Genomic DNA, 23,812 nt, shown 5'->3' with positions numbered 1-23,812 from the left:
TATCTGAATTGGGTGGGTTTATTTTGAGACATCCCAACTCTCTTATTCAGCCGCACTTTGGTTATCTGGAGACACAGACTAAAAGGAGGCAAAGAGGCTAAAAAAGTATCAAACATCTGATGTTCATCATATCAGCACCCAGCAGGTACAAACCAATCAAGGTAAAACTAAATTCTAAACCCAGGCAGGAAGATAAAACTAGCAACTTTATATAAAGATGGAATGTATATGAAAATACGATTCTATGCAACATTGCTTTAAGCATCCATCTATTTTGGGAAGCATCAAAAACTGCGTGCTTCTGTTTTGTACACATGGGCGAATTCAGTCCACATAAATCGTTCTCTACCATACCTGGGATTTTATTTAAAAATTTTCCAGAGGCTTAAATTTCTATTTTTTTATTCAATTCTTAACAGGGGTTGAATAAAATGGCAAGATCTTTCAAATAACTTCATTTATGAACCTCAATCATTTTTCTTTTCTTTATCCTCCGGAGAGGAAACTTAAAAGAGTGAGACTTAAACTCTAACGCATTTGCACTGGAAAATCCAGCTATGCCTCATTTTTAAAATATTTTGTCTGGATTATTTCATTCATCCCGCTCATTTGTGAAATTTTATCGTGAGATTGGCAGGTGAGATACTGACCCCACTCCTAACCCGACATGGACTTGGAGAAAGTGGCCCCCGCGCCTTCCAGCTGTGACCTTGGACCTTTGCTCTGGTCCCTGGAACAGGGCACACATATTTTTACACTTGAGTTTGATAGGTTTAAAAAAAGGGAATACTAACTGGGAAGATTTAGGACTTTGAAGGCGGAAAGAAATGAGTATACTGGGTGACAGCAATTCACTCTCCAGAGTGGAGTTTTCTTGCTTTCCTGCTGTTTGCATTTGACATGAGACTCATTCACAAACTTCTAAGATATTGCTTCTCCACAGGGCAAGCTGTTTGGAGGGCTGCAAACCACACCTTTCCATCCAAACCATCAAGCTTATCCTGTGGCCGTTCTTGCTAACTTACTCTTCACCCAGAAGCTCTATGAGGAATAAAGAGGGACAACCAGACAGGACTGTGATCAGGCAGATGAAGCCATGATAATTAGAGGCGGAGTTTGTAAAGGTCTTCTCAGCACCTACCTTGGCAGGGAGTTTAGCAAATACAAATGCACTTCCTCCAAGTTCTTTTTTCCCCTGAAACCCCAACACATTGTTAGTTCTGTCCCTCTGCAGTCCCTCCGTGAGTGCAGAGAAGTCCACAGAGAATCCCACCTGAAACGGGCCGTCTGGAGCCCCTGGCATCTGAGACCCATGGCCTTGCTCAGGGAAGACCCCTGCCGCTGCTTCCTAAATCTGTTTGGCCCTTGGTTACCAGCTGGAGACACAGAGAAATGCAGAGAAAGAGGCAGAAGGCGCAGAGGGCTGTGCTTTCTAAACGGTTACAGGCCACTGGCCTTTCAGCAACAGTTAATGCAGAACAGATGGCAGGTGCTACGCTCGGCTGGCTCTCAACTGAGAGGCTGCCTCTGTCCATGATTAATCACCTGTGCTGGGGGGTCAGAAAGTTCTACCTGGCCTGGGGGGCGGGGAGCGACCTAAGGTTGGAGTTAGCAAGCAAAGTGCCAGTCATTGCCTCTCTGCCCTATGGCTGCTCACATGTTTTCAGGACCACAGTCGGGTGGGGAGGGCATCCAATAAGCAGAATTAGCCAACCCGGGGAACCCTACCTAGGAGGGGAAGTTTGTCTGCTTCTGCAGAAATGGCTCAAAAACTGGTCCATAATGTTCTGTCCCTTCATTTCCTTCCCCTTGAGTTAGCCAAGGGTAGAAGTTTATGGCAGACCAGTAAATTCTGCACTTGCTTTGAGGCCTTAAACGATTTCCCCGGCACGAGTGTAAAGAGAATCTGTTTGTCTTTTCCATGGCACTGGGGCAAAAGGATAGTGTAGCCACTTCCTTCCTCCCATCCTACAAACAAGATATCCTTTTACACCAGGAGTCCTGCAGAAGTTTCCTCTTCACTTTTGTTTCCTCTTGTGTGGATGGGGAGATGGGGCGTTGTGATGTAACACACATGGAATTCTCTGTGGGTTCAGTCCAACTGGAGAAGAACGTAATTCCAGCTGTAGGATCTTTGAGGGTGAAGGGGAGTTGCTGTTACACATTGATCTTTGTTTTTCCTGTCACAGGTTCATTTTCAACTGAACACCAAAAATGGCCATTACACTGGGGGCCGTACCCTAGCCCCACTCTTGTCTGGAGAAGTTGGGGAGAAACCCAGTTCCCCCCCCAGCCACAGCTGGGGAGGATTAAGCAGGTGGATTTGTGGCTGTGCTCTGGGCTAGAGAGTGTATTAGTTCTCTATTTCTGCATAATAGATGACCACAAGTTTCAGGCTTCCTGTTTTTATCTTTTGGCCGTGCTGCACAGCATGTGAGATCTTATTTCCCCAACCAGGGATTGAAGCTTTGCCCCCTGCACTGGGAGTACAGAGTCTTAACCACTGAACTGCCAGAGAAGTCTCAAACTTCAGAGGTTTCAAACAACACCCATTTATAATCTCACAGTCTCCTGGGGTCGGGAGTCTGGGCAGACTCTGGCAAGGCAGAAATCAGGGTGTCAGCAGCTTTCTCTGGAGCTCACCCTTCTCTTCCAAGCTCACATAGGTGTGGCAGAACCCAGTTTCTGAGGGTTGCCAGACTGAGATTCCGGTTTGTCTGTCAGCTGGGACCCCACCTCAACTGCTGGAGACTTGAATTTCTTACCATGTGATGCCCTCCATTTTCAGAGTCAGCAGTGGAGAATGTCCCTGTTAAGACCCCTCCCTCCCTCTTTGAGTCTCTTTCTTCGGGGAGAGCCCAGGCCTTTCTCAGAGCTAACCTGATTAGGTCTTAGGTATTGGTTAATGCCCCTAAAATTCATTTTGCCTTTGTAAAATAGGACTTTATGTGAAGATTTCCAGTAGTTATAAGCTTCATCTTGAATACTCCGAATGAATATTAGTCTAGTGAATACTTAGTTCTGGAAGATAAGAACATGTAAAAACACATGTCCTAGGCACCAAAACGAAAGAGAAGCAAACAAAAAACTGAGGTTACAGGAACAACCAGAATGGCTGTGGATAGCACAGGTCACTTCTGCTGGCCACAGCTTCAGAGGGCAAATCCAAGCAAGTCAGTTCAGTGCTTGATGATGACTGAAAATGAACGGTTTTTAATCTTTTTGAACCATAGAATTTTTTTTCAGATGAAATGTACATGGAAGCCCATGTTATAAAATCGTTGTATAACTTTACAACACTCTTATAGGACCAGTTGGGTACCAGACACTCTCCAAAGTGCTTAAAATAAAATCCTTGTAACGGTACGAAATGGACATGCTTACTACTGTTATTGTCATTGTCATTATTCACATTTTACTGGTGAAGAACCTTAGTTGCAGAAAGATGAGATGCCTTGCTCAAGGTGGCAGAGCGGATTTTGAACCCAGGAAAATCAGGCTCCCGGTCCTCAACTCTGTTGGCGTGGAAGCACGTTGGAGTGGGGGGTCTGTTCTCCCAGCTGCTGAGCCTCCACCTCACCTTTTCCCCCCACCCCCTAGGCTTCCTCAGTACAACCTGCCCGGCAAACACTTTGAGAACCGGAGAGTTTGAATACTGTACACCCTGCCTCAAAGGGGCTGCCGAGGGGCTTCTTCCATGTGCACCGTCTCTTGGAGCCCTTTCAAGGAACTCCAAGAAGCTGATTCTCAGCCACAGTCTCTCCTTGGCCACAGCCGTCGCTGCAGCCCCTCTCTCACCCATTTGTGCTGCCACCCTGGCCTCCTCCTGTGCCACCTCCAGCCTTCCCTTACACACTGCAATCTCCTCTCCCGAAACCCCCTCAGAACATGGCGTACCCCGTTTGTGATGCTGCCTGGACTCGCTAGTGCCCACCAGCTCCTAGGCTGGCAACTATAGCCCTCTGGGTCTTATTCCCCTGACCTTTCTCCTGACGGTGAACCAAATGTTCTGGGCAAGCGGGCTACCGAGCCCCCTCTGGTGCAAAAGGTGTGTTCTGGCCACCTCCAGGGTCTTTGCTCCAAACTCCCAGAGCGTTTCTTCCACAGGGCATTCAATTTTCCACCGTTTGTGATTATTATATTAATTTTCGTCATCTATAAGCTCCTTGAAAACAGTAGACACGTTTGTCTTTTAATCCCACCACACAGCAGCCACCGCACTGAAAAGCAGTAAGTAGCATTCTCCCCAAAGTCCCAGGAGACAGATCGTTACCATCCCCACTTAACAGAGCAGTAAATTCATGCTCAGACACGAGTGACTTGCTCATCTTCATGGCAAAGAGAAAAGGGTGGATGGAAGCTGACACACAGATCTGTAGATGGAGCAGAAAAACGCAAAAATACTCAGAGACAAAATTGCTCTCCAGAGTCTTCAATTAGAATCACCCTTATTACCTTCATAGAATCAACAGCCACAATAATTCATGACTACAAGGGCTGGTTTTGAACTAGGGTACACACCACAGTCACCCAGGGGAAGGCTTTCAAGAAGGTCCACACCAGTCCTGCTGGAGCAGGATCTCTGCAGATGGGGACTTACCCCTGAGTATCCTAGAAAACAAAAAATTCCCTGAAGACTCTGGTGTGCTCCCCTATTTAAGAATCACCAATTCACAAGGTTCCCAGAAGACTCCAGCCTCCCAAGTTACCCTCATTCCCCATCATTAGTAACTTTCTAAGGAACTGCTCTCTATTTAAATGCAAATTAAAATTAAATCATATCACGTATTCTGTAAGGATTCAAGAAGCACTGCTGTGTGACAGGCCTGCTGACTGCCTCTATCTGTCTTACAGCCCTTCTCCCGTGTCTATTATCTGATATCTGCCCAGTCTACTGGTAGACTATGCGCACACCCTAAGTTGCTGCAGTCATGTCTAACTGTTTGTGACTCCGTGGACTGTAGCCCTCCAGGCTCCTCTGTCCATGGGATTCTCCAGGCAAGAATACTGGAGTGGGTTGCACGCCCTCCTCCAGGATGTCTTCCCAACCCAGGGATCAAACCTGTGTCTTTTATGTCTCCTGCATTGGCAGGTGGGTTCTTTACCACTAGCAACACCTCGGAAGCACTAACTGGTAGATTATTTCTTGCCTAACTGGTAGATTATTGTACAGCCCTAGAATTTTTTATCTTCTCCTCCTTATTAGCAGCTGGCCCTTCTCTGATACACAGTGAAGGCTTTTCATTTGTGAAATGCATGAACCCATGAATCTTGGGACTCATACCTCATCGGGAATAAGTTTAACAGCTTCTTCAAAGAGCAGACTCTGATAAACTCGATGGCGCCACCAATGTCCGGGTCCACCGGGTAACGCAAAAGCCATCTCCCAGCCTCAGTCTCCTCGTCTGTGAAAGGGACCCAAAAGCACAGAGCCTGGCTCATAGTAGCTGCACGAGGGATGCTCATTCTTACCTCTCCTTGTGGATTAAGCCCCAGACGGTGTCTTTGAGCCGTGAGTGGCTTGGTAGAGGCACGGAAACGAAAGCGTCCAGCCTGCCCAGTCCCACTCCTGCGTGTATTAATGCCACTCCTGCGTGTATTAATGGGGGCATGGAGAGGCCTGGGCAGTCCTTGGCACATGTGCGTGTGAGCATAACACACGCCGTAACCTTGGAATCTGGACATCAAAAGGGAGCGCTTCAGCGCCTGATAAAAACGTGTGTTCCTTTCCGCAAACCACTCCAAACCCTGTTTTCGCCATCCCACTGGGAAGCTTGTCACTGCTAATGTGATTCTTATGATTCTTGCTGCTCTGTAGCCTCTTGATCTTTCCTGAGATCTCCCTGCCCCAGAGTGTGTTGGAAACAAAATGTCCTGTCTGGTGTCCAGAGCTTAAAATAACAGACGTTGGGTTCCTGCTGCCACGTTGAAATTTTACTCCAAGATCTCTCCCCAGTACCGCCGCCCCTGCCCCTCCCTGTGCCTGGAGGAGAAGCCTAGTGTGAGCATCAGACAAATGAATGGAAGGGAGGGGTAGGCCATGGAGGGTTGGGGTGGGAGCGGAGGGGTAGGGGAGACCTTCTGAGGCCACTGCTGGGGCACCCTGGAGGATCAATTTGATTGTTGAGAAAGATCAACTTCTTAAACTGTGCGACAGGTTTTAAGGGAAGATTCTACCCACCACCCTTTCCCAGCACAGCTGCCAAGAAGCAGGTTTGAGGTCTCCCAGTCTGCATTCTGCACTGGGGGGGAGCGCCATGGGTGTCTCTGTATGTGCCCTTTTCAACCTGGGGCATAAAATGAGTCCCCGCCACGGCATCTGGGTCTATGCACATTTCCTCTGTTAGACAGCGAGCTTGAAAAGTCTGCAGAAAATAGAGTGTGTCATTGGTATTGGCTGGCAAATGCGCCAGAGCCTTACAGAGGGAAATGCCTTTCTCTTTCTTGCCAGCCGATGGTTCAACAGAGAAGAAATTTTCCTTCTTTAGCTTCTGACAGGTCATTCTGGGCATGTCCTCTGTCCACAGTGCCTCCTGGCCCTCTGAAGATTGAGTTGTCCCAAGCATATTTTTGGAAACTCCACTGATGATTGTTTTTATTAGGGGACTGCACGGCTTTGTAGTGGGACGCTTAGGGTTTTATTTGTTTTCCTTCCCCGGCCCCAGCTGTTTTTGTTTTAACAGCATTGGAGAGAAGGTTAAACCCAGTCCATCCCTCAAGTCGGCAGAGCTAGAAACCTGAGTGGGCCGAATGGCACCCTACAGGTCATCTGCCCAGCTGGGTCCATCCCTGACCTTATCCAGCCTCACAGGAGGGGCGAGGTTGACAGTGGGGTTGATCTCCAGTCAAGTGAGCATTTTGGAGCTGATAACTGTTCGGGAGCAAGTCACCCCCCAAATGTACCGCTGGAGACCCCAGGCGTTCAATAACTGCTGGGATGTCATCTTGCCAAACAAGAGGCAAGGACATATGCCCGTCTTTTTACTTTCCATGTCCCACCAAGGAGCATGACTCAGCCAAGACACAGCCAAACACAGCCACCCGTGGCCTTGGGGCTGAACTGCTAATGGCCATAGTTTCTGAGACACCGAGTTTCCTTGGCTGCACCTGGTGAAAGCCAAACTCATGCTTGGTCTCATTCCCAGAGATGCCGATTTCATTGGTCTGGGGTACAGTCCGGGCATGGGGCTCTGCCAAGCTCTCTAGATGCTCCCAAGTGCCACTGAGGCTGCTGAGAACTGCTGCTAATGGAAAAATGTAACTAACCTTGTAAATATCTGTTTCCCAGACACAGTACTAAGCATGTTCCTGCATTAACCCTTTTATTGCTCCAAGTCTTCCTGTGAAATAAGTTTATTTATTTCCAGGTAAAACTGAGGTTTTAAAGCCTTAAGTCGTCCACGTGGAGTTTGGAGTTTCCTAGTCCATTTAACTCCAGGGCTTATTCCTTTTCCAGAGAACCAAGAATCTAGCAAAATAACACAATTGCATAAGCTCTCCAGCACTCTACATAAGAGATCTCACCCCTAACTTATTTATCTGGGCGGGGCCACCCCTGTCTTCTCTGTAATAGGCTGAAGGAGAATCAAAAAGTATTTAACTAGGGACCTTATGTGTTGCAAAGGGAAGGTCATTACCATGCCCAGTCTTCATCCAGGACCCCTGTATGAAACGACAAGTGCAAAAATTCTTTCTACTTTGACAAAGTGCTTTTCAAACAACAAGCTCAAAGTACAGCATAATTAATCAAATCCCCCGCCCATCCTGTAGATGAGTAGCATTTTATATGTACAAATCTCTCTCTGCCTCCAGGCCCTCCAACACTAGGAGAATGTTTCCAATTTTCAGAAGTGAGCAATAGAGTAATTGAAAGGAGCTATATCTTGGCCAGCTCAAAAGACGTCAAGCCATCTATAGTAGCCCTATGTGAGAAAAAGCGGTGTCCACAAAGTGTGTCATAATGGCTTGCCTGCCATGCTATGCTGCATGCTTCAAAGAGGGAAAAGACGGCAAGAATAAAACATCCAGTTCTTAAGAGTCAGCTGCCCCTGTGATCAATATTCTAATCCATCTGGTCAACTCTCCAAAGGATCTAGAAGCCAGAAAGTAATGACATTAGCTGGTGATCAGTTACATAGGTTAATCAAGGCAGAGAAGACAGACGGGGCCGATTAAGTAGCAGGGCAGCTCAATGATGGATGAGTCATTATGGGCAAGTGCAAAGATAATGCCATTGGGAAAAGCAATATAAGTCATTCAGGTACTTCCAGACCAGGAAATCCTTCTAGTCCTAGAGGGGGATCATTTAGGAAGTATCAGACCCAGCCTGATGAACTCATCTATTCATTGTACAGCTAACCATCAACAGAAGAGCTGAACGCACAAGGGGACGAGCCATATGGAATACATTTTGAAGACTGGGATGTATATCTGTGCCTTCATTTGGAACACCTTCTTTTTTTTTTATTTTATTTTATTGACGTATAGTTGATTTGCAATGCTGTGTTAGTTTTAGGTGTACAGCAAATTGATTCAGGTATACATGTAGATGTATACATTTGTTTTTAGATTTGCTTCTCATAGGTCATCACAGAACATTGAGTGGTTCCCTGTGCTATTAGTATATAGTAGATCCTCGTTGGTTATCCATCTTATGTATAGTCGTATGTGTACATTCATCCCAAGCTCTTGATTTATTCCCTCGATGTTTCCCCTTTAGTAACCATAAGTCTGTTTTTTATGTCTGTTTCTGTTTTGTAAATAAGTTCATTTGTATCTGAATCACCTTCTTTAAGCAAGTCATAGTCCAGCCCCTCTTTTCTGATCCACAATACCCCCTGCTCCTATGTTCTTATCTTCCTAAGCACGCACAGTTTCAATGTATGGATGAAGAAAATTTTTTGAAGTAATGACAAATATTTTTCTTCTTCACTTCTAGTTCTGTCCTTCAAATCGCTTCCTCTCTGTACCAGAAGACACTTCAGCATGTTCCAAAACAATTCTTTTTTTTTTTTTAAAGCACAAAAGAGGCTGTGTCTATGCAACAAAATTTATGCAAATGGTTCTACACCTCTCCAAGTCCCTTTCCTGGATTCATGTTGCAAATCTGAAATTTTAGGGGAGAGAGCTTATTGTTTCAGGAAGGTGGGTAGGAAACTAAAAGCCCGTATGAATGAAGGTAAACTATACCTGTAACTAACTGTTTCTTTAAAACCAAGTCCCAGCTAGGAACCCTCAAAGCAACAGTTATCCATGAGCGCCATATTAATGATGCCAGTGAATGCCAGTTCTCCTGACTTCTTTTCCCTCCCTGATTGCTCTGCTTTTGTCTCCCTTTTAAGCTCCTCTTCCCAAGCACTCAATGCTGGATTCTCTAATCCCTGTACTTCTGGTTTTTCAGACAATCTACTCACTTGTTCCTTCTATCTTGCCCTGCCCTCAACCACTTCTTGCTGGTTCTCAACCATTCTGTTTTTTCTACAAACTATAGGACCGTTGCATCTGTTTTCTGGGTGAGGAATTCCCTCCTCTTTATTTTGGTAACCTTTGTCTATCTTTCAGATCTCAGTTCACTCATCACGCGTTGCTTTCCTCGGACTTGGTCTAAGCTCTCCACTGTGGACTCCCAAATACCACACGGCATTCGTTACCACCGTCGTCAGAGTTGCAACTTTACATTCATTTGTGATTATTTGATTCATGCCTGTCTCCCCCAGGAGACTGTTTCTATCTCTTTTCTCTCGTTGCTCCTGACTGACCTTGCACTGCCCACTTCTCTACTTAATGGCTACCCTAGTTTCTACTGACCAATGATTTCCTCTGTCTCATAGATTCCAGTAATACACTTTTCTCTCAATTCCCATCATTTTTTGTTTTTCATCCAGTTGTTGATTCTCTCTAAATTTTTTATAGTCATGCTCTACTAGCAAGACAGTCTTACTGGTTTAATTCATATGTATTATCTCTTTGGCAAAGTTCTCATGAGAGACCCACTCACAGCTCCCGGGGCAGCAGCCAAATGAACCAAGCGTATCCTTCATCCACGGGCTGTTGCCAGCCTGGGGGATAGGTCAGCTTTCTGAAGAAAGTATAACAAACAAGGTGTTTTCTCCCTCATGGTCTGCTTTCTGAGGACTGGCAGAGCTGGGGAGGGATCTTCCTGGAGAATGAGGATGCGGGAAGGGGTGAAGAGTAATGACAGAAAAGAAGAGGGATAGTTGAGATTTGCAACAATCTCCTTCTTGGTTGGTGTTCTGTTTCCTGTCACATTCCCTTCCCCTGAACTAACGTGTCTATAGCACTTAGCAGATTCCACACACTGTGGGTACCTAGTAAATAGTAGTTCACCTCCTTTGTTCTGGCGAGACACACTTCCTGCTCCCCTGCTGCCCTGAAGCCTAGCATGACTGTAGTTGGCAGCAGTGGCCAGCAGCACCATCCCCCAGACCCTGTCTTCCAGGCGCAGGGCAGGTCCCAGGCATCAGTGCCCACCCTGCCCACCAGGAGATCTTTGCCCATCCTGCTCTGACCCTCCTCCAGCCCTTAATGCAGGCCTGCAGAAAGACTTAACAGCACTTGCCAAGACAGTCTGATGGATTTCATGCCTATTTCCTTCCAGGGCTGCAGAGAGTACAGCAACTGGCAAAAAATACAAGATACTTCAGACAGAGACTAAGCAAAATGGGATTCATTGTGTATGGCAACGAAGAGTCTCCTGTGGTCCCCCTGCTCCTTTACATGCCTGCGAAAGTAGCGTGAGTATCCAGCAGACCCCCACCATAACACCTAAGCCCCAGGGTGATCTGATGGAGATGGCGCTCCGACACCAGGGGACTCTTTCAGCGCAGATGCTGCTTTGCATCTTGCGCAAGATGCTAAGCTCAAAACTCACTTGTCCAGTTTCTCAAAAGTCACAAGGTCTTGTGGGAAGGGAGCCAGGTGCTGCGGCCCACCATTTCCACGCTCTGTGAATTGGGCGAAACCACTTGCTGCCTGAGGCCTCAGCTATAAATGAACAAGGGTCCTGCCCTTCCTCCTGCCCCAAGATCTTTCTTGGGGAGAACCTCAAAAGACCCTCTCTCCCAACATTCAAAAACAACATGACTAGGCTCTGTGCGCTCTCCCGTTGAACTCTCATAGCCATCCTCCAAAGAAGGCAGCCTCATGTGTGGGGAAACTGAGGCTGAGAGCAGTTAAACAGCTTTCCAAAGTCAAGATCAAGTGTAGGAAAACCAAAAGGCCAACCCAAACTTAGGCTCTTGCTCCAAAGCTCTTGCTCCCAACACCAAATTTTAATACCTCTCCTGTAAGCCGACTTCAGGCTCTTTTCCACTGATTGTGACTCTGAAATTGAGCATTAGTAACAAATGCATAAAGAGAAAAAAAAATGACTTTTTCTCAATATGGTGTTAATGAGTTTTTCCAGGAGTCATTCTCCAATCTGCTAGACATGAATGAACTCTGTGATTAAAAAGAAATTAATTAAAATCTTTTCTAAATATAAAATATTTGTGTGTCTGACCCAGCACATGGGAGAAAGTAATTATCAACAGATGTTCATCAGATTCTGGAGGTCCTGACACTCCTTTAACACAACCATATTGTTGGAACTTTCTATTTGATTCTCTGACAGTCTAGGTTGATTGGCAGACTATTAGAAGTAGTATAGAAAAGAAGCTCTGGGGCTATTTGTTGAAAACTCATGATGGTTAGGACTGCGTTAAACATTCCTAAAAGATGGTTTCTTTGATGTCCACTCTTACGTCATTTTGCCAGGGCCTCGTGCACCACCGTTGTCCACCACTGAGCCCTTTGTTTGTGGATCTGGGTCAGGAAATCAGCGCTTGGGGTGGCCCAGAAGACAGGGTGCTTCGGGAATGCCACAGGACACTGCTCTGTGCTGATGGCGGGGAGCGGGGACAATGGTGATTCCGAGCGGCAGATACCCCAAAGCCCTCTAGCATCTGGTCTTGGATGGCACGGAAAAAGTCCACATTTACTCAGAGTGGCCAGGGAAGTGGCGTGTTCCGACTCCACGCTTAGCCCATGCTTATCTAATACCTTATGATTTGCTCAAATGAAAACACCAGAAGTAAGCTTGCTTTATTTTGGAATGCGTCAAGTACACAATACTGGAGGGTGGTGTTAGGGAGTATGCTTGATATTTGATGATGGAAGCTGGAATTAGAACCTCAACAGGATGGGAAGTTGAGTCCATCTAATGAGAAGAGCCCACGACAAACAAAACAAATGCACTTAAGTGCATGGTGACAGAATGAAAGAGAGTTCTTCTCCTGCTTTATATGACAGGAGTCCTGACTTGGCAAAGCTAATGTGAAAAATGAAAGTAAAACTGAGAAGGAGTTTCCTGGAAAAGTTGTGTTCTAGAGTATAATGAGATGTTTGGAATGAAAAAGAATTTTCATTCTGTCTCTTCCTCATTAAACCAAACTTCTGAATCCCTGATTTTCTCATATTGAAAATGAGATATATCAGGGTACATTGGCCAGTAGTGGGATTGCTGGGTCATATGGTAGTTTTATTCCTAGCTTTTTAAGGAATTTCCATACTGTTCTCCATAGTGGTTGTATCAACTTACATTCCCACCAATAGTGCAAGAGGGTTCCCTTTTTCTTCATACCCTCTCCAGTGTTTATTGTTTATAGATTTTTTTAATGATAGCCATTCTGACCAGTGTGAGGTGATACTTCATGGTAATTTTTATTTGCATTTCTCTAATGATAAGCAACATTGAGCATCTTTATACCCTGCTGCTGCTGCTGCTGCTAAGTCGCTTCAGTCATGTCCGACTCTGTGCGACCCCATAGACGGCTGCCCACCAGGCTCCCCCAACCCTGGGATTCTCCAGGCAAGAACACTGGAGTGGGTTGCCATTTCCTTCTCCAATGCATGAAAGTGAAAAAATAAAGTGAAGTCGCTCAGTCGTGTCTGACTCCTAGCGACCCCATGGACTGCAGCCCACCAGGCCCTTCCATCCATGTGATTTTCCAGGCAGGAGTACTGGAGTGGGGTGCCATTGCCTTCTCCTCTTTATACCCTGAGAAGATCATAATTCAAAAAGATGCATGATGCATGTACCCCAGTGTTCATTGCAGCACAGTTTACAATAGCCAGAACCTGGAAGCAACCTAGATGTCCATTGACAGATGAATGGATAAAGAAGTTATGGTACATATATACAGTGGAATATTGTGCTGTGCCAAGTCACTCAGGCATGTCTGACTCTTAAGATCCCATGGACTGTAGCCTGCCAGGCTCCTCTGTCCACAGGGATTTTCCAGGCAAGAATACTGGAGTGGGTTGCCATGCCATCCTCCAGGGTTTCTTCCCAACCCAAGGCTCGAACCCACGTCTCCCATATTGCAAGCAGATTCTTTACCATCTGAGCCACCAGGGAAGCCCAATGGAATATTATTCAGCCAGTAAAAAGAACAAATTTGAGTTAGTTGAAATGAGATGGATGAACCTTGTGTCTATTATACAGCATTAAATAAGTCATTAAAAAATATCACATATTAACACATGTATATGGAATCTAGAAAAATGGTACTGATGAAGCCATTTGTGGGGAAAGAATAAAGACTGTGAAAATAGAGGGGGAAGGAGAGTGGGGATGAAGTAAGAGAGCAGCACTGGCACGTGAACACTACCATGTGCACGCTACCGTGTGCAAAACAGATGGCTAGTGGGAAGCTGTGGTGTAACACAGGGAGCTCAGTCCGGTGCTCTGAGGATGGGAGAGGGGAGGGAGGGGACACGTGTGTAATTATGGCTGATTCAAGTTGTGCAGTGGAAACCAAACAACATCATAAGACAATTATCTTCCAATTAAACATAAATTTTAAAAAAGAAAGAAAATGGGGTTGAATAGGACCTATTTCCTAACATCATGTGAAGATTAAACAAGATGAAGTGTATCAGCATTGGCATGTCACCTCTTACGGTCTACTCAGTGTTGGCTGTTATTTTTAATTGTATTAATAGTGCATATGAAGCACTTTGTATAGTGATTGAATAAGCACTCAGTGGTAGACATCATTATTACAACTACTTCTACCACTGTGGCTACAATGATTATTATTACTAGTTTCAACTGAGTGTAAGATTGAGTCATTGTGGTTGCATGTCTTTTTAAAATAATTACAATATTTTAAAAAATCTTTATTTTATACAGGATAAAGTAAAATAATTATTATCCTTTAATAAAAATAAAACTTCCAGGAAAAGAGTAGGAAAAGATCTTGCTATGTCCTGCATCAACTGGACCTTGGATGATGTGTCGAATAATCTAATACCTTTCCATGTAAGATAGTTTTAAGGAGGAGCTAATATTGCTGAATGTTAATTATATGCTAAGGAAGGCTCTTAAAGCCAATGTTCAGCCATTGAAGGTGGGATGCCTAGCTCGGGTTTACAAATGGAGACACCTAAATGCACAAAGTCAAAACTATTTTCTCAGTGTCACTCCTGTTGTAGGTACTAGAGCCCAGAGTTCAGGTCAGTTCCATTTGCCTCCTAAACCAGGGCTCTTTTCAGTGCACTGCACAGCCTCTCAAGCTTTAGTCCATGGGGGAAAATACACATCTCTGTAAACCAATGCAGAGTATAATTTAACGCTCTTTAATGTCATCATTGGTGAATCAAAAGGGCATGGATTAGTACAATGGGGACTATACAATTAGCACCAAAAAAAATCTAATTATTTCTGTTGTTAAGGAAACTTAGAACAGTTTAGTTCCAAAAGGTAATGTTATCTATTGTTGGCAGGAGTAGCCATTCCCTGGTCTTGTTTTCTTCTCGGATATTCCTTCAATGGAAAGTTTATATGCAGAAAAGCTTTTGAAACAGAGGGTTAGTTGTCTCAGCCAGTGTCTGAACACTTTTTCCATTTGCTTATTTAAAAACCTTTGATTTTATTAAAGAACCGTGATTTCTTCACATTTCCCCCCCACTGCAGAATAGAAATATGATCTCTAGCCAGGTATCCTTTTGAATAAAGTCTTACTGCAGCTCTACCACTGGACTCTTCTATGTAGTAGAGTAGAATGTGATTTCACTGATAAAAAATCACTTAAGTAATCAGAAGAATTGTATTTCCTATTTGGTGGAGGACTGACATTTTCCAGCCCCAGGCCTCATCATGTGCTTGGAGGATGGTGGTGCAGAAAATGCACTGATGCTGTGCTCAGTGCAAGGCTAATATTTTATTCTTCTTATTCAAGTAGTTTAGTTTCTTTCGGGCTATGCCAGCTCTAATTTGATTTGGGGAGTACAAACCCAGAGGCTCATTATGCTGAACATTCAGAACAATCATATACATTAACTGAAGGAGGCTAGCTTTAGTTGTGTAAGTTGTAAGCTTTAAATTTAGACATGCTCCAAGGAGGCCTCAGATTAACCTAATGAATCAACAGGCATGTATTTCACTCTACATTCTTTGGCAAAACTCACTTCCTCTGGTACAAAGAGGAAAGTGCAGACAGTGAAAATGGTCTTTGGGGAGTCCCAAAAGCCGACCAGAAATCATGGGTCAGGTGGTTTGTACTCTAGCAATAAAAGCTCTTGACTTGTTTCTCAGACAATTACAAGCTCTCATCCTGTGCAGTTCCGTGGGCAGCCTTCCATAGGGTGATCAAGAAAGAGAAAGAATGGCCGGTTTTCAAGCTTCCTCAGTTAGAAAGCTCCATCTCCTTGCAACCTTCCCAAATCAAAGGCTGAATCTCGCCTTGCCTGAGCCAGGGGGCCAGAGAGGCTGTGTTTGGTGGTCCCTGTAATCTCCATCGCTTCCTTTGATAACCCGCCTTCTGCCTGAGGAAACCTAAAAGCCGTCAGCTAAACAGGAGGAGAAGGAGAGACCCCACAACCTTCCTCTCTGTGGCTGCATCGAGGATTCTTCCTGAAACTCAGGGTTTCTGTGGTGCTGTCAGCTTCCAGCCTAAAATAAGACACCCGCAAAGGAGAAGGAAGTGGCAACCCACTCCAGTATTCTTGCCTGGAAAATCCCTGGACGGAGGAACCTGGCAGACTACAGTCCCTGGGGTGACAGAGTCGGACATGACTTAGCGACTAAACAACAACCACCGCCTCTTAAAGCTTAGAAGATCTGAGACCTTTACCCCACTTGTGGGCAGAGCTTCTCAAGGACAAAGGAGTCCTGTGGGGAGTGATGAGCACAGAGAGGGAAATACTTACTTACTTGGACGCACAAGCCTGTGCCTGAGGTTGGATCTCAGTGCAAGAAATTTACAGACTTCGGGAGCTCATTATTCTAGAATCGTTACTGAGATTAGCTCTGAAATGGCACCCCACTCCAGTACTCTTGCCTGGAAAATCCCATGGACGGAGGAACCTGGCAGACTACAGTCCCTGGGGTGACAGAGTCGGACATGACTTAGCGACTAAACAACAACCACCGCCTCTTAAAGCTTAGAAGATCTGAGACCTTTACCCCACTTGTGGGCAGAGCTTCTCAAGGACAAAGGAGTCCTGTGGGGAGTGATGAGCACAGAGAGGGAAATACTTACTTACTTGGACGCACAAGCCTGTGCCTGAGGTTGGATCTCAGTGCAAGAAATTTACAGACTTCGGGAGCTCATTATTCTAGAATCGTTACTGAGATTAGCTCTGAAATGGCACCCCACTCCAGTACTCTTGCCTGGAAAATCCCATGGACGGAGGAGTCTGGTGGGGCTGCAGTCCATGGGGTCGCGAAGAGTCGAACATGACTGAGCGACTTCACTTTCACTTTTCACTTTCATGCATTGGAGAAGGAAATAGCAACCCACTCCAGTGTTCTTGCCTGGAGAATCCCAGGGACGGGGGAGCCTGGTGGGCTGCCTTCTATGGGGTCGCACAGAGTGGGACACGACTGAAGCGACTTAGCAGCAGAAGTGGTTAAGGGGAAGGAATCCTAGCTTTAAAAGGTTTTACTCTGTATCACAGAGCTTTGAAATTCTATGACCTACGCCTCTAGGCTCCTACTAGAGAAAGACTCTGTGAGTGAACACTTCTTTCCCTCCCACCCTCCTCCCCATCCCCGCTTAGTCCAGCCAATGGGTTTATTATCCCTGAAGGCACACATAAAAAGTGAGAAGACCCTTGCTATTTCATATCTTTGGCTTGATGGAAAATAAAATCCTTGGCTCTGGAGAGAGAACGTGGCTTGGGGTTGTCTCCTGCAGACCCTCTGATCCTGATTCTGAAATTACAGTCACAAAGTAGAGGCTTATAAGAATCTCCACACTGTATTATCGGTACTGTATTAAGTATTGAAAGCATATAGGTTTGCATATAACAAATTGTTTCCTTATGTAATTGCATTGTGTTATGGTTCTTTTTATTGGAGTATAATTTCTTTACAATGCTGTGTTGGTTTCCGTGTACAACAACATGAATCAGTCGCATGTATACATATATCCCCTTCCTCCTGAGCCCCACTCCCGCCCCACCCCCACCAATCCCACCCCTCTGAGTCATCACGGAGCACGGACTGGGCTCCTTGTGTAGACAGCAGCTTCTCATTAGCTGTCCATTTTACACAAGGTAATGAATATATGTCAATGCTACTCTCTCACTTCATCACACCCTCTCCTTTCCTCTGTGTCCACTAGTCCCTGCTCGAAGTCTGTGTCTCTGTTCTCATCCTACAAGTGTGTTAGGGCTTTTATTCCTTAGGAACTCTACAGACAAAAAGTTTCCATATATGCAAATTTGTCCAACCAGGATCACGGTCGTGTCCATGTCCATCCGCATTTTCTGCTCAGTGTCGAAGACTGAACACACCATTGTCTAATGAACGGGCCGTGTCCCACAAAATACACACACAGTTACGGGTGCCACCAAGTGACTGGCTGCCACATTTCCTGGTCAATTGTATTTGACGGAAGTGTCATTACTTCAGTTATCTTCTACTTATTTTTTAAAAACAAAGTCATTAGCCACATTCCGTTTTTTGCAGTAGAATTTTGTCATGTCTCAGTTAACCTCCTTCTTAATCTTTCCCTTAGGGCTTTTGCAAGGCATCTATTAAACAGAAAAATCGGTGTGGTGGTCGTTGGATTTCCAGCTACGCCCCTTGCAGAAGCGCGGGCTCGGTTTTGTGTTTCAGCAGCACACACCCAGGAGATGCTGGACACGGTGAGTGCCCACGGCCCAGCAGAAGCAGTGGGATGGGGCCTCGGAGTCTGAGTGCCTTCTTTTACAGAGCTTGCTTGGGTTTCCGTGGATTTCTCTTGGATGGTGTAAGGAAACAACACCAATAACCCTCACTACTTAAAAAAAATAAGGGGATGGGGGAGGGGAGTCCCAGCAACGCACAACAATGTGATCAACTCCGCAGACAGAAAAGAAAACCAACCCAGGGAAGACTTGAGTCAAGTCAGTGTTTCGGTTTCACAGCAAAGACTGACTGAGAAGCCAGACGTCTGCTCTTGGCTTCTTCTTAAATGCTGATGCTGATTTCTTGTGCTGTTTCAGCAGCAATTGCCTACACCCTGGCGCTGGTCAGAGCCACTACATCCATCACAAGAAAATAGGACCCAAATAAGCCACATTTGGAAAGCCAACATCAAAGACAGACCTATTGTAAAAGCTCATCCTACCTGGGGTGCAAAGGATTTCAAAACCATTTTACCATTTTACTGTCCTTAAATTTCAATCTCTGTATGAATGAATACTACCAGATCCAAGCCAGGTCAGTCAGTTTGGAATTGATGAAACTGTCTCATAAAAATCAATGCAGTTTAGCAAACGCTATCAGATGTCTGCTCTATGCAAAACTCTGGGGCAAAACGTCTAAGAGGACGTACTATAAACAGGCACCTCATAATCATACCAGAGAGAATAAATTCACCTAGTGGAGAATGACAACCGCAGGACAGACACTCTAGATGACAATCTAGTGAAGATAACTGCAGGAGCGTGGAAGTGCAGCGAGTCATCACATGTAAGGAGCTATTTGAGCAAAATGAGAGATGATGAGGTCAAGGGCAATGGGAGCAAAAGAAATGAATCTAGGAACAGACATTATGCATGCATGGATCTGCCAAGACTTGGCAAATATTTGGATGCAGGACACATGTGGGCCAGGGAATCAAGGATAATCCAAGGTCTCTAGTCCTCTAGTGAATGAAGGACAGCAGAGCCAAGTTACTAGGAAATAAGGGTATGTGGCAAAGAATAGCAAATCATCAGCAGGACTAGGGGAATCAAATGAGCTCAGTTGTAGACAGGTAGGGATTACATGTCTATGAGCCATTGGTGGGAAAGTTCCACTATATATGTATATAGGATGGATAAATAGCAAGGACCTACTGTATAGCACAGGGAACTACACTCAATATTCTGGGACAAACCATAATGGAAAAGAATGTGAAAAACAATATATGTATGTATAACTGAATCACTCTGCTGTGTAGAGAAAGTTAATACAACACTGTAAACCAACTATACTTTAATAAAATTTTTAAAAAGGAAAATCCAATTCTAGAGCTTAGGATAACACGCAAGACTGGAGTTGCTGTAATGTGAGGAACTAAGGGGAGATCCGGGCTTCCCAGGTGGCTCGGTTGGTAAAGAGTCTGCCTGCAATGCGGGAGACCTGGGTTTGATCCCTGGATTGGGAAGATCCCCTTGAGAAGGAAGTGGCAATCCACTCCAGTATTCTGGCCTGGAGAATTCCATGGACAGAGGAGCCTGGTGGGCTACAGTCCATGGGTCACAAAGAGTTGGACGTGACTGAGTGACTTTCACTTCACTTCAAGGGGAGATCACTAAAGTCAATGGTAGAAGAAAGAATTGTCCGAATATAAGTACATGAGCGAAGGGCAGACTCCAGAAGTGCCTGCATCTGTGGGTGGATACAGGAATCACAGATGAGGACCTGGGCTCAGATGGAGCTCAGTTCATTTCAGTTCAGTCACCCAGTCATGTTCAACTCTTTGCGACCCCATGAACCACAGCACACCAGGCCTCCCTGTCCATCACCAACTCCTGGAGTTCACCCAAACCCATGTCCATTGAGTCGGTGATGCCATCCAACCATCTCAGCCTCAGAGTCAGATGTGACTTAGTGACTCAACAACAAGAATAACAACACAGCAATGATTCATTAGATGACACATTAACAACTGAACTAACTCTAGGTTTTGAGATGATGGGAGAACTTTGCTGTTTCTGTTCTACATTGTCCAATTTCTCTAAAATGAGTGTATATTTCCAGTGTATTAATTTTAACAAATCATTTCTTCTAAATGTAATGAATGATGATAAAAAAGGGTCTATTCAGTCCAGTTCAGTCACTCAGTCATGTCCGACTCTTTGCGACCCCATGAATTGCAGCACACCAGGCCTTCCTGTCTATCACCAACTCCCGGAGTTCACCCAAACCCATGTCCATCGAGTCGGTGATGCCATCCAGCCATCTCATCCTCTGTTGTCCCCTTCCCCTCCTGCCCTCAATCTTTCCCAGCAGCAGGGTCTTTTCCAATGAGTCAACTCTTCGCATGAGGTGGCCATAGTACTGGAGTTTCAGCTTCAACATCAGTCCTTCCAATGAACACCCAGGACTGATCTCCTTTAGAATGGACTGGTTGGATCTCCTTGCAGTCCAAGGGACTCTCAAGAGTCTTCTCCAACACCACAGTTCAAAAGTATCAGTTCTTCAGCGCTCAGCTTTCTTCACAGTCCAACTCTCACATCCATACATGACCACTGGAAAAACCATAGCCTTGACTAGATGGACCTTTGTTGGCAAAGTAATGTCTCTGCTTTTCAATATGCTATCTAGGTTGGTCATAACTTTCCTTCCAAGGAGTAAGCATCTTTTAATATCATGGCTGCAATCACCATCTGCAGTGATTTTGGAGCCCAAAAAATAAAGTCTGACACTGTTTCCACTGTTTCCCCATCTATTTCCCATGAAGTGATGGGACCAGATGCCATGATCTTAGTTTTCTGAAGAAAGGGTAGATAAGATTTTCAAGAAATTTGTAAAGACAAGAAAAACTGGTTTAGAAAAAGCTTTTGAAAGTGGAGGGAGACTTGAGCATGTTTACACATCAATAGAAGAAGGGAGTTATGAGAGGAACATTGCAGGTGTGGGGAGAAGTCCACATGCTGAGAAGCAAGCTCTAGAGACAGCAGAAGGGATGAGTAACCTGGGTGGATTTGCATCTTATTTCTGACCCAAACAACATTGAGGAACTCAATGAATAGCCAGTTCAGTAGATATCAGACCCTGTGGTTGTCTTCACAAGTTAATTCCTACAGATTACCTGGTTTGGAAGAGGCATGGAACTCTCACCTAGACAAACGCCTCTAAACTTTTGAGATCATCAAATCAATACAAAATTTTGAGCAGGTTTCTTACCAGAAGAGAATATGAAAAATGACCCTTTGAAAAGTCAGGGCATTAAGGTGGTGACTGAACATAAACAACACTTGCCAAAAATACATATTATTAGACAAGTCTATTCAGTGACCGCCTTTGGAACAAGACAGAAACAGGGCCACTTTACAAGCACAAAGTGACTTAACATGTACCTCTTCCTACATGAATGGTAGTCCTCAGTAAAGGACTGAGGTCAGCTTTAGTAGGAGGAGTGGTAGTGTTAGTTGCTCAGTTACGTCTGACTCTGCAACCCCGTGGACAGTAGCCCACCAGGCACCTCTGTGCATCGAATTCTCCTGGCAAGAATACTGGAATGGGCAGCTATTTCCTTCTCCAGGGGAGTTTCCTGACCCAAGGATCAAACCCAGGTCTCCTGCATTGCAGGCAGATTCTTCACTGTCTGTGCCACCAGAGAAGCCCAAGGTCAGCTCTAACCTTTTAATCCTCCCACCTTCCAAATAAGAAATCTACATATGACCAACACTGAGTTTCTCTCACTTCTTGGCAGCATCCTACCCAGAACTGGCCCCCTATTTTCTTAGAATCCTCTCACGCATGAATCCAAAGGTGGCAAGTAACTCTTCCCAGATGTTACGAAGATGGTTCAGGAGTGTGTATTCCCCGCGACAGCAGAAGCTGCATAAAGCCAACTTTTCTCGAGTCCTGGTGTGTTTCAGGTAGTTGATCAATGAGCCTCAACATAAATCCATTTTGAGATTATATATGCATTACCAGCATATTATGCACATTTTACAACAGACACCAAAAACAGTTAAATAGTTTGAGATACTACGTCACATCTGTCAGAATGGCTGTCATCATAAAGAACACAAGTAACAGGTGTTGGCAAGGATGTGGAAAACAGAGAACCCTCGTGCACTGTTGGTGGGAACGTAAATTGGTGCAGCTACCATGAAAAACAGTATAGAGGTTTCTCAAAAGATAAAAATAGAACTGCCACATGACCCGGGAATTCCATTCCTGGGTATATATCTAAAAAAAAAAAAAGCCACTAATTTAAAAAGACACATACACTCCCAATGTTCATGGCAGCATTATTTATAATTGCCAAGATATGAAAGCAACCTAGGTGTCCATCAAGAGACAAATGGATAAAGAAAATAGTAATGTGTGCACACACACACACACACACACACACACACACACACAATGGAATACTATTCAGCCATAAAAGAGAATGGAATTTTTCCATTTGCAGCTACATGGAGGGATGTGGAGGGCATTATGAGAAGCAAAATAAGTCACACAAAGACAAATTCTGTATGCTAGTGCTCATCTGTGGACTCTAAAAAATACAACAAATTAATGAATATAAGAAAAAAGAAACAGACACAGACATAGAGAACAAACCAGTGGTTGCTACTGGGGCAGGAGGGGCAATATGGGGCGGCTGAGCAGGAGGCACAAGCTACTGGGTTTAAGATGGACTCAAGGATGTATCGTGCAACTTGGGGAATACAGCCAATATTTTGTAATAGCTGTAAACGGAAAGTACCATTTAAAACTGTATTAAAAATAAAAATATAGTTTTAAAAGATTGAGATTAATAAATAATTGAAGTCCTATGCTCCCCTCCCACGTCGTCCATGAATTGTCTCCCTTCGCCCCCAAGTATGTGGGTCCTTTACTTTCAAAGCCACCGACCTGCCCCATCCCCCACCTTCAGCAAAAGCAGTAGAAACTATCCCAGATTTATGCCACTTAAAATGTAATGTCTGTTGCTTTTTCTTAGTGCTTATATTTGGTATAAAAGTTAAGAAAATGCAATGAAGTGAAAAGAAAACTTTAATCACCCATAATTGTACCACCTAGAAATAAACTATCCATAACATCTTGATAGAGATATTAACTGATGTCAGTTTGAAAGTCTTCCTAACAGAGAACGTCCAGAAGCCCCATGAGTCATTTATTCTGATGTTAGCAACTCTTACTTTCCCTTTTTTAAAAACATTAGACTCTAATATCTTTCCATTTTCTTTTGACTGGTTGAGAAAAACAGAACCAAAATGTTAAAAAAAAAAAGCATGCCCAATTCTGTAGGCTTAGCAATAGACTGGAAGGAAAAATTACATTGTGTATATTCTGGACTTCAGTTGTTTCATTTGTAAAATTGTACCTTTACCTGTCTGGATTAAGAGAATTGAAATAGATGAGCTCTTGGTCCCTTAGGGTTTTAAACTCTATTATTCTATGGAGCGTAGAGCTGAGTATTTAAAAGCTGAGTGTGGGAGGGATGAGGAAGCATGGGAGAGAGAAAGGAGGATGTTCATTTCCCTACATATGGATTGAACCCGGGTCTCCTGCATTGCAGGCAGATTCTTTACTGTCTAAGCCACCAGGGAAGGAATTAGTTACCTCCAAGTTCATTTTCTTCCTGGTCAG

At 44.6% G+C, this 23,812-nt stretch overlaps 1 protein-coding gene across 1 annotated transcript in view; it reads left to right on the top strand.

Moving 5' to 3' along the window:
* SPTLC3 (serine palmitoyltransferase, long chain base subunit 3) overlaps positions 1-23,812 on the top strand; it is a 153,120-nt gene that overhangs the window by 126,871 nt on the left and 2,437 nt on the right. Inside the window, exons 10-11 of the mRNA XM_010844153.1 lie at positions 10,619-10,754; positions 18,027-18,156. Of these exons, the coding sequence (XP_010842455.1) occupies positions 10,619-10,754; positions 18,027-18,156 (266 nt within the window). The remainder of the gene's footprint in view (positions 1-10,618; positions 10,755-18,026; positions 18,157-23,812) is intronic.

Source organism: Bison bison, unplaced genomic scaffold (genome assembly GCF_000754665.1).
Source record: "Bison bison bison isolate TAMUID 2011002044 unplaced genomic scaffold, Bison_UMD1.0 scf7180017864196, whole genome shotgun sequence".
Classification (NCBI taxonomy): Eukaryota; Metazoa; Chordata; class Mammalia; order Artiodactyla; family Bovidae; genus Bison; species Bison bison.
Note: the sequence above shows the minus strand (reverse complement) of the source record. Positions and strands in the feature narration are given on the sequence as shown.